Source organism: Arvicanthis niloticus, chromosome 4 (genome assembly GCF_011762505.2).
Source record: "Arvicanthis niloticus isolate mArvNil1 chromosome 4, mArvNil1.pat.X, whole genome shotgun sequence".
NCBI lineage: Eukaryota > Metazoa > Chordata > Mammalia > Rodentia > Muridae > Arvicanthis > Arvicanthis niloticus.
Window position 1 is genome coordinate 94,545,226 of NC_047661.1, and position 15,564 is coordinate 94,560,789.

Genomic DNA, 15,564 nt, shown 5'->3' on the forward strand with positions numbered 1-15,564 from the left:
GTTTCCCTAGTTCCCAGGGGAGGGACCTGGTGGAAATCTCCAATACGGGCTCTCTTTCCACCTAGTGTTTGGCTATGAGTCTCTGCACCCACTCCTATCAACGGCCAGAGGAAGCCTCTCTGATTGCAACAGGGCTGGGCAACTGTCTTAGTCAGAGTTTGTATTCCTGCTCAAACATCATGACCAAGAAGCAAGTTGGGGAGGAAAGGGTTTATTCAGCTTATACTTCCACATTGCTGTTCATCACCAAAGGAAGTCAGGACTGGAACTAAAGCAGGTCAGGAAGAAGGAGCTGATGCAGAGGCCATGGAGGGATGTTACTTACTGGCTTGCTCTCCCTAGCTTGCTCAGCTTGCTTTCTTATAGAACCCAGGACTACCAGCCCAGGGATGCCACCACCCACAATGGACCCTCCCACCCTTAATCACTAATTGAGAAAGTGCTTACAGCTGAATCTCATAGAGGCATTTCCTCAAGGGAGGCTCCTTTCTCTGTGATAACTCCAGCTTGTGTCAAGTTGGCACACAAAACCAGGCAGTACAGCAACCTATCACATTCATATCTTTTAGAAATAAATATATACCAAATACACAAAATAGTGAGTTTCATTAATAAGCAATAAGAATTCTATGAGAAGGACTGTCAGAGATGACTCAATGATGAAGCTCCCTCTTCCAGAAGACCCAGAGTTGATTCACAAAACCCACATGTCAGCCAACAGCTTGCTGTAGCTCTGGTCCTAGGGGATGTGGTACTTTATTTTGACCTCTTTAGGCACCAGACACACACATGGTACATAGCTATACATGCAGACAAGACACACAGGATAAAGAAACAAAACCTTATTTAAGAAAACATTAAGCAGAGCATGGTGGCCCACACCTCAGGAAGCAGAGGCAGGTGAATCTCTGTGAGTTCAAGGCCATCCTAATCTACACAGTAAGTTCCAGACCAGCCAGAACTATTCAGAGAGACCTGTCTTTTGGAGAGAGAAACAAAGAGACAAACAATTATGGGGAGCCTTAGAGACTTGGAGATTTCAGTGGGCAAACGAACAACAGGATGTGTGAAAGTAACAGCCGCTTACACAGAGGTCCTGAGGCTGCATTAGATGATGAGAATGTTCCTCAAGCAAACTTACTGGGAAACCTTTCACCTTTAAATGATTCCACTTCTTTATAATTATTTATCTTTTCTTTTGGTTTTTCAAAACAGGGTTTCCCTGTGTAGCCCTGGCTGTCCTGGAACTCACTCCTTTAGACCAGGCTGGCCTGGAACTCAGAGATCTGCTTGCCTCTGCCTCACAAGTGCTGAGACTAAGCATGTGCCATCGCCGCCCAGCTTTTCTGCTCCATCTTTAGACATTTATGGTAGGTTTATTTTTAACGTTAAAACGTGTTCTGTTTTAGATTAAGCTGAGTGAAGTTGTTGGCTCAGGAAAAGATGGCAGAATACTTAAAGAAGATATCCTCAGCTTTTTGGAAAGGCAGACCGGAGCCATACTGCCTCCCTCACCAAAGTCTGAAGTCACACCACCTCCACCACAGCCCAAAGACAGGACCTTCCCCACTCCAATATCGAAGCCTCCAGTATTCACGGGCAAAGACCGAACGGAGCCTGTAACAGGTAACGGTGATGGCAGAAATATGAAGCAGTGATGATTTGTTTGGGGGAATTACCTCAGGAGATGCATGTTCATCATATGATGTTGTGTAGACCTAGAACTTGATATATAGACCAGGCTGGCTTCATACTCACAGAGATCCTCCTGCCTCTGCCTCCCCAGCGCTGGGATTAAAGGCTTGAACCACCACACCTGACTTTCAGTTCTCACTAACAGAAAATTTCAAATTTATCATGAAATTATAATAATGCAGTAGTACAGTTTTTCTATTTTGTATTAAAAGATAATCTTATCAGAATTATATAAACTGATTGAGTTTCTTCTAGGCTTCCAAAAAGCAATGGTCAAGACCATGTCCGCAGCCCTGAAGATTCCCCACTTTGGGTATTGTGATGAGATCGACCTCACGGAGCTGGTGAAGCTTCGAGAAGAACTGAAGCCTGTTGCTCTGGCTCGTGGAATCAAGCTCTCTTTCATGCCCTTCTTCTTAAAGGTGAGTCTCACTCATGCCGAGCAAGGCCCCAGAGGGACGGTGCCACTTCATTCTGTAAAGATGTAGCAGTTAGAAGGTTTGTGTTTAGATACTACTTTATGCCATTGTCATCACACTTAGAAAAAAAAAAGGTCTAAACCCACCATCTCTTTGTTTCATAGGAATTTACACAATTGAAATGTGTCCTATTTTTATCTGCGTACCTCTGTTTTTAAGATTTATTTTATGTTTGAATTACATTTACCTATTTATTTAGTGTGTGTATGCATGTGCACGAGTGTACATTTGTGTGTGTGTGCCCCAGTGTACTCAATAGAACAACTTGCAGGAGTGTCTTTTCTCCTTCTACCATGTGAGTGAGTACCAGGGATTGAACTCAAGTTGTCTTGCCAGCCCAAGGTTTGTTTGTTTGTTTGTTTTTGAGGCAGAGTTTCACAATCATCCCTGGCTGGCCTGGAACGTAGGATGTAGACTGTTTTCAAACTCAGAGATCAACCTGTGTCTGCCTCCCAACTGCTAGGACTAAAACATATAGCATAATGCCTGGCTGTTTATTTTTTAAGGGTGTGTGTGTGTGTGTGTGTGTGTACATGTATATGTGTGTTCATGTAAGTAAGTGCCCACAGAGGCTAAGAGGGTGTCATGAGATCTCCTGGCACCAGAGTTAACAGGCACTTGTGGGTCATCTAACTTGGGTCCTCTGTAGGAGCGGCTCATGCTCCTAAGCACAGAGCCGTCCCCACTTGAAGCCAGGAAGAGAACTGTGCTGACAGTTGAGGAAAGCCTGAAAGGGAAGAGGGAAGTTCTGGTTTGAGCTGGAAAGAGACATGAAGTGGCTGCACATCATGGTGGGTATTTATCTCCATCTATGCAGCACGTCCAGGAGGAGGCTTTTGAGAATGTTTCCAGTGCTGGGTCCTCGGACCATTCACTGGCAGTGAGATTCTCATTAACAACCAGTGCAAAGCAGCTCGTGAGTGTCAGGCTTGGGTAAGCATGCTCCAGACATGTAGATAGTATTTCCTCTGAAGAAAATTAGGCCTCAGAGAGGTTGAGAATCTTCTCATGGACATTAACAGAAGGGAAAGTCACATTCTAGTCTGCTCTGGCCTCTCATTCAGCATGGCTCCCCCTGCCGTTTCTTCACAGTCAGCCAGGACAAATCATCTTTCACTCAAATTATATCATTTCCCGATTCTTTTCAACAGTCCTTCAGCGCCTTTAGGATGGTTTCTCAAGTCCTTAGTGTGGCATACAAATCTCTGCTAGCTACCCCTCCAGTCTCCCAAAACCAGTCCCTCTTTAATCACATTGAGCTATACACGTAGTGGCTGGATTATATAATTTTACCTGAAATACCACCAGGTTTCCTACACACACACACACACACACACACACACACACACACACACACAGACACCATACCTCCCTTCTCCCCCCCCTTCCCCCCCCTCCTTCTCTCTATTTTATTTTGTTTGTTAATTTTCCTACAGAGTTTCACTAGATAGCAGAGGCTGGCCTCGAACTCACAGCCCTGCCCCAGCCTTCCAAGTGCTGGGGTTACAGGCCTGAGCCATCTCACCTGGCCTCCTCTTTCAAATGTCTGTACATCTTCAATATGGAATCAGTTCAGAAATGTGTGGGGTGCACTGTTGGAGAAAGGCCCTGGGTTAGAGGAGGACTGAGGGGAAGACTGGTAAGAGAGCACCACCCTCTGTTCCCGACCCTCCCGTTCCACCTCCCCAGGAAAGGCCTGGCTCCTTTTGAAGGCAGGATAGACTAGCTCTTTGACAACTGGGTCTCTTTCACCGCTGTGTTTCTTCATTGTTCTAGTCAAATGAACAATCTCTTGGTATTTTCAAAAATAAGTTTTGTCAATTTTCATTAAATTTAAATGTAAATTTTAAAACCTTTAAAAATACCACAAAGCATGAAATATGGGATATATACATATCATATTTTCATTTGCAAAAAATATTACACTCAAAACACCATTTCCATCAGTACTACTTTTGAATAACTTTAGGTGTGGATTTTTGTTTGGTTGGTTGTTGTTGTTGTTCTTGTTTGAAACAGAGTCTGTCTGAATAGTTCCTGCCTGTCCTGAACTTGCTTATGTAGAACAGACTGTCTCAGTCACTGCTCTATTGCTGTGAAGAGACACCATAACCACAGCCTGTTGTAACTACACTAATCACTGTGAAAGATCTCTATCTAAACCATCTCTTTGTAAAAGATTTGATTTGGGGGTGGACTGTCAAGACCCCCAGCCAGGTAAAGTAACATTTAATGCAACAAAAGTAAAGAACTCAACAGGACTAGACAGGACGTGGGAGAGAAGATTCTTTTAAGAACAACCTTAAACATCTTTATTTTGCTGTTTTAATTTTTAAAAATTATTATTCAGTTTTTTTTATTCCTTAACCATATCATATATGTGTACAATACATTTATCTTTGAAATTTAACAGAAGGTATGGCAAATGCAATGTGTTAACCCTGTTTGTCAGATCGTGATGTGAAGCAAAGGATGTGATAAACATTTAGGATCAGGGGCACATTTTACAATTAGGGAAGTCAGCATGTGGCAGGAGAGAATGATATGAAGACAAAGGAAGTTTAGAGAGCAGGGGAGAGATTGAAGGGGGCAAGCAGGAATGTGTGCCAGCAGGTGGGCTCGGCCAGCTCTGCCCTTGTCTAGCCCAAGGGCACCCATGGAACACTGGCCTCTAATGGTCACTTTGAAATCACTGCCTTCTACACAGAGAAATGGCCCACCCGCCTTTTGGTGTTTGAATTCAGAGCCTATTTTTGAACTATGGTCTTGCTCCTCATAAAAATCTAAATCTACATGTGAGTGAGGAAATCACTTGGAATTGAGGCAGCCTGCATGGTTATTTTGAAAATCCCCTTCCTGTTTGCAAGTGACGTGACCTGCCCATTGTATCGTTTGTTTCTCTGTGGTTAGGGAAGCCTCGCTTCGCCTTTGTTGGAGGTAAGAGATTTCAGACATGATAAAGCTGGGTACACGTGGCTGCGGATCAGAGTTCTCTTCCCCTCTGCTCGTGTCCCTTCTATTACCTCCAGTCCTCCATGCCTGTGTGAGGCAAGAGTGTTCATGGCTAATTATCTTTCCTTCGACAGGCTGCTTCTTTGGGACTCCTACAGTTTCCGATCCTTAATGCCTCTGTGGATGAAAACTGCCAGAACATCACCTACAAGGTTGGTCACACATTTTGAAAGTCCTTGATTTAATAGAAGATAGGATACCCAAACAATGACCCTTTTTCAGACAGGAAAGAAAGGTATAGCATAAGCCATTAAACTTAAGTTCGGTCTATTGGCTTGGCTTTCGCTGTTTAATGATTTTGTTCAGGTATGCAGTCTTCCCTTTTAAAGTCTTGTTGATTTCCCATTTAAAGAAGCAGAACTCCTGGTGGTGGTGCACGCCTTTAATCCCAGCACTTGAGAGGCAGAGACAGGTGAAGCTTTGTGAGTTCGAGGCCATGCTGGTTTACAGAGAGAGTTCCAGGATAGCTAGGGCTACACAGAGAAACATTGCCTTGAAAAACCAAAATAATAAACAAACAAATAAACAAATAAGGGGAACTATAAAAATGTGAAGCAGTGAAGTTACCCACCCTACTCAACTTCCCAAAAGAATCACCTCTCAAGATTAAATTTCTGGACATTTAAGAAAGAGAGCAATTTTTTTTTAAAGTCTGTATAGGTAGGTGTGTATGTCTGCATGTGGTATGTGCCCATGAGCTCAGGTGCCTTGGAGGCCAGAGACCTCGGTTCTCCTGATAGACTGTGGTGAGTGTCCTGATGTGGGTACTGGGAAGTTAATTTGGGTCTTCTGGAAGAGCAGCAAATGCTCTTAACCACTAAGCCATCTCTCCAGCCCAAAAGAGAGTAATTCATAGTAATTTTTTTTTTTTTAAGTAATACATTTGGAGCCAGGTTGAGTGAGGTCTTCAGTTTGGAGTGAAAGTTCAAGACAAAATTCTTGCCATGTTAATTCCTATATTGACATCTCCTTAGCAATACTCAGCTCGTGGTTAGGTTAGGCGGGTTCAAGGAGGTAGCTCAGTGGTAGTGCTGACGCAGACAGCATCACCAAAGCACAGAGATGAAAGGTGCACTTAGGTAGTGTAGGGACTGGGTCAAAGCCACTGCCGTGTGCCTAGTACAATGGGCTGCTTATTTTCATCTTAATCCTTCCTAAGTAAATGTAGCTTGCTTTAAAAACTTAGAGAAAATGTTTGCCTTCAATCCTGTGGCCTCAGCTCACAATGATAGTCTTCCACAAATTCATTTAAAGTAACACATATTTTTCTTCAGTTTGCTCTTTTCTTTTTCATTTAAATAGTACAGATATCATCATAAATCAATAGATATGATATGGTCATTTATTTAATCAGTGACCTACTGGCAAATACTTTGATTGTTACAGAGCCGTGTGATGCTCCCGTCTGTGACGCTTCATTCTTTTGCATATATTACCTTAACCCAATACTATATGTCTTCTAAAACAATCTTTTAAGTTTGGTTAAGTTACTTCGTTTATTTTACATTTATTTTATTGTGAGGAGGTGAGGAGGACACTGGTGTCAAGACACACATGTGGAAGCCAGGACAATGCAGGGAGTCAGTGCTCTCTTCCTTCTCTGCATGGATCCTGGCGTGTGCACTCAGGTGGGCAGCCAGCGCCTGTGCCCACTGCTCTCTCGTCCCTCAGACCATTCTTTCCAAGTTACTTCCAGTCTAGTGAAAATAGTGACTTTTATTTTTTGACCTTTTGGTCTTTTAAGATAAGATCTTGCCATATGGCACAAGCAGGCTTCAAGCCATCACTCTTCTTCCTCAGCCCCCGGAATATTCAGATTACAGCACACCCTACACTAGCTTGGCAAAGTAGTTTGGTATCTTTGTTTTAGAAGGCAGCAGAGTTTATCTTTTCTTTGCTGTAAACTTATATATTAAAAGTTCTACTGGAGGCTGGAGAGATGGCTCAGTGGTTAAGAGCACTGACTGCTCTTCCAGAGGTCCTGAGTTCAATTCCCAGCAATCACATAGTAGTTCACAACCATCTGAAATGGGATCTGATGCCCTCTTCTGGTGTCTGAAAACAGCTACAGTGTATTCATATAAAATAAATAAGTAAATAAATCTTTTTTTTTAAAGTCCTACTGGATAATTTTTTACTTCCTAGGCTTCTCACAACATTGGGATAGCAATGGATACTGAGCTGGGGTTGATTGTCCCCAATGTGAAGAATGTTCAGGTACGCTCTGTATTTGAGATTGCCATGGAACTGAACCGCCTCCAGAAACTGGGCTCCTCTGGTCAGCTCAGTACCACAGACCTTACGGGAGGGACATTTACTCTTTCCAACATTGGATCAGTAAGTCATGCTGTTTATAGTTACAAGTGTAACTTGAATTTCTGATCATGTTCCAATAAAATACAAGTTGTAATCTATCAGGCATTCCCTGAATGCTAAATTTTCCCATTCTTCTTAGATTGGTGGAACCTATGCCAAGCCAGTGATATTGCCACCCGAAGTAGCCATCGGTGCCCTGGGAGCGATTAAGGTATGTGTAGTGACGAACTGCAGGACAGTGGCAGTAAGTTGGAAGACTGGACATGAAGACGACTCAGTGTTGCACTTTGTGGTTTACATTTGCGAAAGTTAGCTCAGTACACCCTTTCCTTCCTTCTCTTGAACTAGATCAGAGGTCACTGTGCAGTCCTAGCTGGCTCAGATTCTGGGTCCTCCTACCACGCTGTTCACCTGCTGGGATTACAGGTGTATGCCACCACGCCTGGCAAAATGCTGATCTCTTGGTGTGTGTGTGTGTTAGGATACAGGGTTATGACACTGTGTGTGTGTGTGTGTGTTAGGATACAGGGTTATGATACTGTGTGTATGTGTGTGTGTGTGTGTGTGAGATGCTCCACACACAAACCACAGCACTTGTATAGAGGTCAGTGGATAATTAAGGAATCAGTTCTCTCCTTCTACCATGTGGGTTCTAAGGTTCAAACTCAGGTAATGAGGCTTGGCAGCAAGCACCTTTATCTTTTGAGCCATCTTGCCAGGCTTGTCTATTACATCTAATTAATTAGAACTTACATTTTGTATATTTCTTAGTTATTAATAACTAAGGGTTCTTGTTGTCCTCTTCCCCCCCCCTCTGTGTGTGTGTGTGTGTGTGTGTGTGTGTGTGTGTGTGTGCGCGCGCGCGCGTGTTCAGAGGCTAAAGTGTGTGGGTGTTCCTCTCTGTCACTCTGCACCAGTGACCTGTTCCTTTGACCCATGATCTCTTGCTGAACCTGGAGCTTGAGACTTTTGGCTAGGCTGGCAGCCAGCAAGCCTGAGCCGCCCTTCTGTTCCTACCTGTCCTGTGCTGAGGTTACATGTGTGTATAGGATCAATCACACCCAGGTTACTGCCTAGGTGCTGGGATCTGAATACTAGTCCTCATACTGGCTCAGCAACTGTCCTTAGCTGCTGAGCTGAACCATTTCTGTGGCTCCAATAGCTAATTTTTAATGTACATTTTGCTTTTTTACCATTTGCTTCTTGATACTAAAGATGCCAAAGAGTTTTAATAGGCGAAAACTCTATCAAAGCACTACTCCCAAAGCCCTCGTGTATGTTTTTCAAAATGACCATCATGGCTTGGGATTTTCATTATAAGCTGGAGAACCCTGCCTCTCAGGACATGCTGTCTGTCTCCTGCTCTGGCAGTGACCACGTCTCCCGCCTCTCTCCCACAGTAGTTATCAGACTGGCTTTCTGTTCCTCTCACACTCCCATCATGCCCCAGCTCCTTGTCGAGTGTCCTTGCTGCCTTCAGCGAGGAGTCCAGGTACTTTTCCTTGTCTCAGTTCTCTTTTCTGTAAGAGTCATAGCACACGGTGATTAATAAATGCTAACTATTTGAAATCTGGATAAAATGTAATGTAAATATTATATGTGGGGCAGGAGACCCCTTGAAGAAATTAAAGCTTAAGATGTGACCTCTCTAGGTCAGGGAAAATAGGAGGCAGCATTTTCAGAAGCCCCAGCAGATGCCCACTCGTTGGCAGGGAGGGGTGTTTTCTAAACCTGATACCACTGTGGCCAGGTTTTCCCTCCACTGTGAGTGATGAAAGTTTACCCTTGTTTACTTCTTGTTCTCCATTATTTCTAGGCTCTCCCTCGATTTGACGAGAAAGGAGACGTTTATAAAGCTCAGATCATGAATGTGAGCTGGTCAGCTGATCACAGGGTCATCGATGGTGCCACCATGTCACGTTTCTCTAATTTGTGGAAATCCTACTTAGAAAACCCAGCGTTTATGCTGCTGGATCTGAAATAACGGCGAACAGGACATCCGTGAACTTTTCGCATTTCCAAAGAGTATGTGAGATCTAGCTGAGCCAGCACGGATGCTGGTTACAGCTGCATTAGAAATGGTTTGTGCTGCTTGTTAGGGCTCTGAGGCACAGTATTTATCACTGATGCATTAGGTTTTCTGCTGAAAAGGAGCGGTGGGTAATGGTTCTTCTGGGTATCACATTGTGTGAGTCAGAGGGAGACTTCCATTATGGTGCTGAGATCTTTGTGTCAGTGAGTTGAAACAAGCAACAAAACAAAACTGATGTCACTAAATGCCACTAATGTCACTCACTGGCGAGTAGTGGTACACATGTGGTACTTGCCCTCTTTCTTTTTAATTTTTAGCTGATTTTTTAAATGAAACTTTTAAATTATACTTAATTGGGGAAAGGAATTTATATACAAATATATTTTCATTTCCCTACGATCAAGGTAACTGTTGTACAAAACGAGTGCAATTCTGTTTATCTCTTCAACTTATGAGACATATCTTCTTGCCTTACATGTAAAATATCATCTATAAACGTCGTATAGCTATAAATTAGCATTCTTGAAAGGGGGACATATAAGGAAGATATTAGTTAGAACTAATGATAGTTTACAACCAAAAAGGTTGTTAAAAGTAAATATTTAGAATGTATAAACAGATGTCTAGAGCTGTGGTAATGCTTTGGCATCTTGCTGAGAAATACTTGACTTTGCAAACTCACTTTGTGATGTAAAATACCGTAAGTATATCATCACTGACTTTTTCTCTTTTAATACTTAGAGATTGATTTCCTTTTGATTCCATTGATGTTTAACTGAACATGAGAAAAGGACTTGGAATCTGTTCTGTTCTCCCGTCTCTCAGTAGAAGCATGAATGAAAACAGCCAATGGGAAATCACGGGCACAGCATCACTTCATACAATGGGAAACCACGGGCACAGCATCACTTCATACAGAAGTGCTACTAATGGTTATCTTTTACAAGGTCTACTTTAGTCACATAGCGTCAGGATGAATCTAATTCAAGGCTGAGAAAGTCTTTATTCCCAGCACTTAAGAAGCAAAGACAAGTGGATCTCTGTGAGTTTGAGGCCAGCAGAGTGAGTTTCCAGATAGCCAGAGCTACAGAGAGACCTTGTATTTAAAAAAAAAAAAAAAAAAATTAAATTCAGTATTTTGAAATCTAGGCTTGAGGTTTTTTTTTTCCTTCTAATATTGTCTAATTAAATATATCATGACAAAATTACTTATTTAAATGATGGTTTTGTGGCAGGAGAAAAAAGGGTCACTTTAATGCCTACTTGATTTTTTTTCCAAAAATGGAACTACATTATAAATTTAGTAAGTGCTGTTTGATTCGAAATTCACATCATGAAACCCATTATTTTTACATAAAGAAAATTAACAAAAGAAAACGAATTCAGAACAGGCACTGTGTCCATAGGCCTGTAATCCCCACACTTGGGAGGCAGAGGCAGGAAGACCCATGGCACGTGGCCATGTTAGGTCACATAGTGAGACTTTACCGGAAGAAGGAAAACTACAGATAGCAGGGAGAGTAACACACTGTTACCTATCATCTAAACATTGTTAACATTCTGATATATGTATCTATATACATAGATAAGTATTCTTTTATAAAAATGAGATAATGTATCTACTATTTTATAATTTGATTTTTTAAATTTATCCTTATATTATGGATACCTTTATATGTCAATAAACAGTTCCATATTATATTTGTATGCCTTCATAGCAGTTCACTGTATGTGTGTGTGTGTGTGTGTGTATATATATATATATATATATATATATATATATATATATATTTACCATTTTGTGGGGGTGGGTGCATGTATGCCATAGTGAGTATATGAAGGTCAGAGGACAACCCATGGAACTTGCTTCTCTCTTTCAGCCGGCAGCCTCTACCTGCTGAGCTGTCTCACTGGCCCACCTAGTCAGTGCCTACTGTGGTTGTTGCGTTTCAATGTGTCTCCCCAAAAGCATGTGGTGTTGGGTGTCAGCTTTAGTTGACCTATGCAGTTCTGTCTGTGAGATCTGGGATTTGAGGATATTAAAGAACAGGTAGGTTACAGTTAAATGCTGTAGACAGCTTTACTTTCGGTGTACTTTTATACACAAATACAACAAAGAAAGCAATGATCCAAGGAAGGTTTGAGTTCAAAAACACATGTAAATAAACACCAGTAAACACATACTAAATAGTAACAGAGCAGCCCTTTTCCAGAACTTTCTCAGGACAGACCAATATAAACACAATTACCTGGCATATACTATACATTATATCTGAGAAAGCACAAAAGCAAGGCAGAAAGCCATATCCAGACTCAGGGCACACTGAGGACATGTCCTTTTACTCGGTAGGGTACTATCTATAGCTGTTTCGACATTCAACAAGTATAAACATGGCTTATAAATTGAATGCAAATATGTGTTGCAAGTGGCACGGAATTGTGTCCAAGAACAATCCAGGTAACAAAACTCTATTGAGGTAAAAGGCTCTCTGCCATTGTTGACTGTCTGTCATTCTTTGACCCCGTTGTGACATGTTGGTAATCCCAGATGCAAAGCACTGGAAGGCCAGATGCTTAAGTCATAAGGCACCACCTTTGTGACTGGATTGACACAGGTTATAGGACTTGAATCTGTGCGTTCTCTCTCTTGCTTTCTCTCCTGTGATGTCTTCCACCATGATGTGATACAGCAGAAAGGCCCTCACCAGACGTGGACACTAGCTTGAATTTCCTGGACTGTAGAGTAAAACTGTGTTCTTTAAAAAGTTACCCAATCTCAACTATTTTGTTAGAGCAAGAAAAATATAAACAGAAGGCTAGGGTTTTGTTCCTTTCCTACACATGCTTTTGGAAAAATTGGGATTGGGTCATTTCCTTAACTCCAATCCTACTTGACAAACCATCTGACCCCATAACAGGACCTACTCTACTCCAAGGCTTCAAAAATCCTCCAGCCAAGTTCTTGGCGGATCTTTTTCCATGTGTACTTCTTTTGTGGAATCTTAGCCAATAAATAAAGTAAAATAAAATGAAGACGACAGTCCAGAGAAAACCACAAAAGCCAGCTGAAGCATGACATGAACACATAGCTCTGGTATGAAGTGGCCGTCTATATCAGGCTTTACGAAGTGCCATGTGTAGTGCCATGTGGAATGTTATAACTCAAAGCCCAGGCAACAGCTGTCGCTGGTGGTGAGACAAGACCAGAGAAAGGGAATGAGAGCAAGTGGACAGCAAGAATTTAGGTTCTGACAGCAACTAGAAAGGAAATTATCAGGGGGAAAAAAAAAAAGATAAGAGAACAGGTTATACAGGGGGCGGGGAAGCTGGGCAAAGGTAGGGAGGGGATTCCTCGTATTGGGTAGGTTGAGGCAGTCTCCTTTCAACAGTTAGCATGAGTGGCCTCCATCATCGTCCCCTCAAGTAAGTACTGTTATACCAGGCTGCAAACTGTTTAACCTGAAGTTTGGTTCGGGATGCTTCCACAATAGGCCTAAAAACATTGTAAGTCCAGAAAGACCAAGATTATAAAAAGAAATTGCAGAAATGTAATGGAGTGGATGGTGTCTCGGGGCAGTGTGTGCTTTCTTAGCCCCGGCCAGCATTCCAGCTCCCGAACGCATCATTTAAAAACCCTGACTGTACTGTTTCTCATATGGTTTGTGCATATTACACATGATCATAAAAGGCAGCCTGGAGGCTTGCACCCATGGTCCTAGCTGTGTAGAAGGCTGAGAACAGATGAGCTCTGGAGCTTCAGACCAACCAGAGCAATGCAGAAAGACCCTCACCTGAAAAATAAAATAAGAACTAGGGTCTGGAGAGATGGATCAGCTGTTAAGAATATCTGTTGCTCTAGCAACGGGACCAGGCTGGTTTCCCAGCCACCCACGGGATGGCTCATATCCATCTGTAACTCCAGTTCCAGGGAATCAGATGCCATCTTCTGACCTCTGTGGGCACTGCAGACGTACACGCAGGTGACACACTCATACATACCTGAAATAAATCTTTAAAGAAAGAAAAAGGAAGAGAAAACTAAACAGACGAATGAAGTGTGTCTCATCTCCGGCAGAATGATATTTCTAGAGCATGTGAAGATAAACTTTCAGTTGTGAATGACAAATATTCTCCATAGTGTTTTTTGGGGAATGTGAAAAAAATAATGGTAGTTTTTTTTTTTTTTTTTTTTTTTTGAAATGGATCATAAAATTTTCTCAGAAGTTAGGCCAATATCAGAAAACAGTGTTACATGATTCATACTAATTTTCTTGGGAAAGATTAATTATTTCCATAGTGGCCCAGCAATATAAAGCAGAATGGACATCTCTTTTTAATTTCCTGTGCAGTACTTCATACCTCCTTCAACATATGGGAAAGGGCTGGGATGTAGCTCGGTTAAGTGCATGAATCGCCGTGTAAAATCCAGTATGGCGGTACATGTCTGTAATCCTAGCGCTCTGGCTGATGCAGGAGGATCGTGTTGAGAATGGTATGGAAACACTTGCATCCTCTGGTAGGAAGTGTGCATTAATATAACTTTTGGAAAAACAATCTGGGTATAAATATCTCAGTCTCTTTTTGTCTCTGTCTCCAGGGTCTCATGTAGACTAGGTTGGTCTCTACTGAGGACACTCAATGAAACCCATTATTTTTGTAAAAACAATATATGCTAACTGACCATGATAACAGATAGTTGTATAGTGCTGTGGATGTAGCTCAGTGGTAAGGATGCTTGCCAAAGGCTGGAGAGATGGCTCAGCAGTTAAGAGCACTGACTGCTCTTCCAGAGGTCCTGAGTTCAATTCCCAGCCACTACATGGTGGCTCACAACCATCTGTAATGAGATCTGATGTACTCTTCTGGTGTGTATCTGAAGACAGCTACAGTGTACTCATATAAATAAAATAAATAAACCTTTAAAAAACAAAAAGAATGCTTGCCATGCATACGACAAGATCCTGTGTTCTAGCACAGCACCAAAGCATTGTGTGTGTGTTTGTGTGTGTTTGTGTGTGTGTGTGTGTAGACACAATGCAACAATGAGGTTTGTTACCATTTAAATTTTTGTCTGTGTACAGATGTGTACAAACTTTAAAAACTAAGTGTATAATTCTCATTTTTTGGTGGGAGGGGGTTCAAGACATGGTTTCTCTGTATAGCCTTGGCTGTCCTAGAACTAGCTCTGTAGGCCAGGCTGGCCTCAAACTCACAGAGATCTGCCTGTGTCTGCTTCCCTGGAGTGCTGGGATTAAAAGTGTGTTCCACTGTCACCTGGCTGAATGTATAGTTCCTAGGGACATGAATTAGGTCCTGTCTATGGCAGCTGAGAGATAAAAAATGGAAAGTTAATTAAGTCTGAAGCCCCAGGCTTGGGAGTGTACCAGATAGCAGAAGGGGATGGACAGGGCTTGAGTCAATCACCAGCATGCTCGCTCTGAAACTGAAGCTTAGGTGCAACACAGATGGAGTTCCTCGTTACACCTTCCTTGTTCATTCATCTGAAGCCTTGGGGCTTTTAGTTCAAGGCAGGGTTTTTGTCCTATTGCACATCAGTGTATTTTGAAGTTGCTTTGCTTCCAATAGATCCATCACATTCTGTTATGTATGTAAGATCTGTCAGTCTCAAAAAGTGGATGGACTTTTAGAAAGAATCCTTTTCTGGCACTTATAAATAGTTCTCCCTCCATGGGGCTGAAGAGATGATACGGCGCTTAAGATCACTTGCTCCTACAGAAGACCCAGCTTCACTTCCCAGCATCCATTTGATGGCATATGACCATCTATAACTACAGTTCCAGGGGACCCAACATGTTCTGGCCTGCAGGGCACTGCATGTATGTGGCTCACAGCCATATATGCACACAACCCGCCACCCCCCACACACATGGTAATAAAATTAAATTTAAAAAGAAATGGTTTTCCCAAAGAGTTTCCTGGAATGATAATGTGTGTAGGAACACACATTATCAGTTGAACCTTTGCACAGAAGCCCCACATGATTCTTGCTATTCTCAGCCTTGCCTGTGA

General features: G+C 42.2%; 1 protein-coding gene across 2 annotated transcripts in view; it reads left to right on the top strand.

Annotated features, from left to right (window-relative positions):
- Positions 1-11,233, top strand: part of Dbt (dihydrolipoamide branched chain transacylase E2) — a 33,208-nt gene extending 21,975 nt beyond the window's left edge. Inside the window, exons 6-12 of one of the 2 annotated variants that reach the window (XM_076933166.1) lie at positions 1,410-1,626; positions 1,951-2,117; positions 5,261-5,338; positions 7,332-7,523; positions 7,642-7,713; positions 9,319-9,527; positions 10,276-10,334. In XM_076933166.1, coding sequence (XP_076789281.1) covers positions 1,410-1,626; positions 1,951-2,117; positions 5,261-5,338; positions 7,332-7,523; positions 7,642-7,713; positions 9,319-9,486 — 894 coding nt within the window. In that variant the 3' untranslated portion in view covers positions 9,487-9,527; positions 10,276-10,334. Of the gene's footprint in view, positions 1-1,409; positions 1,627-1,950; positions 2,118-5,260; positions 5,339-7,331; positions 7,524-7,641; positions 7,714-9,318 lie in introns of both variants that reach the window. The other variant, XM_034500021.2, reaches the window with a different exon arrangement.
- The last annotated feature ends 4,331 nt before the right edge of the window (positions 11,234-15,564 follow it).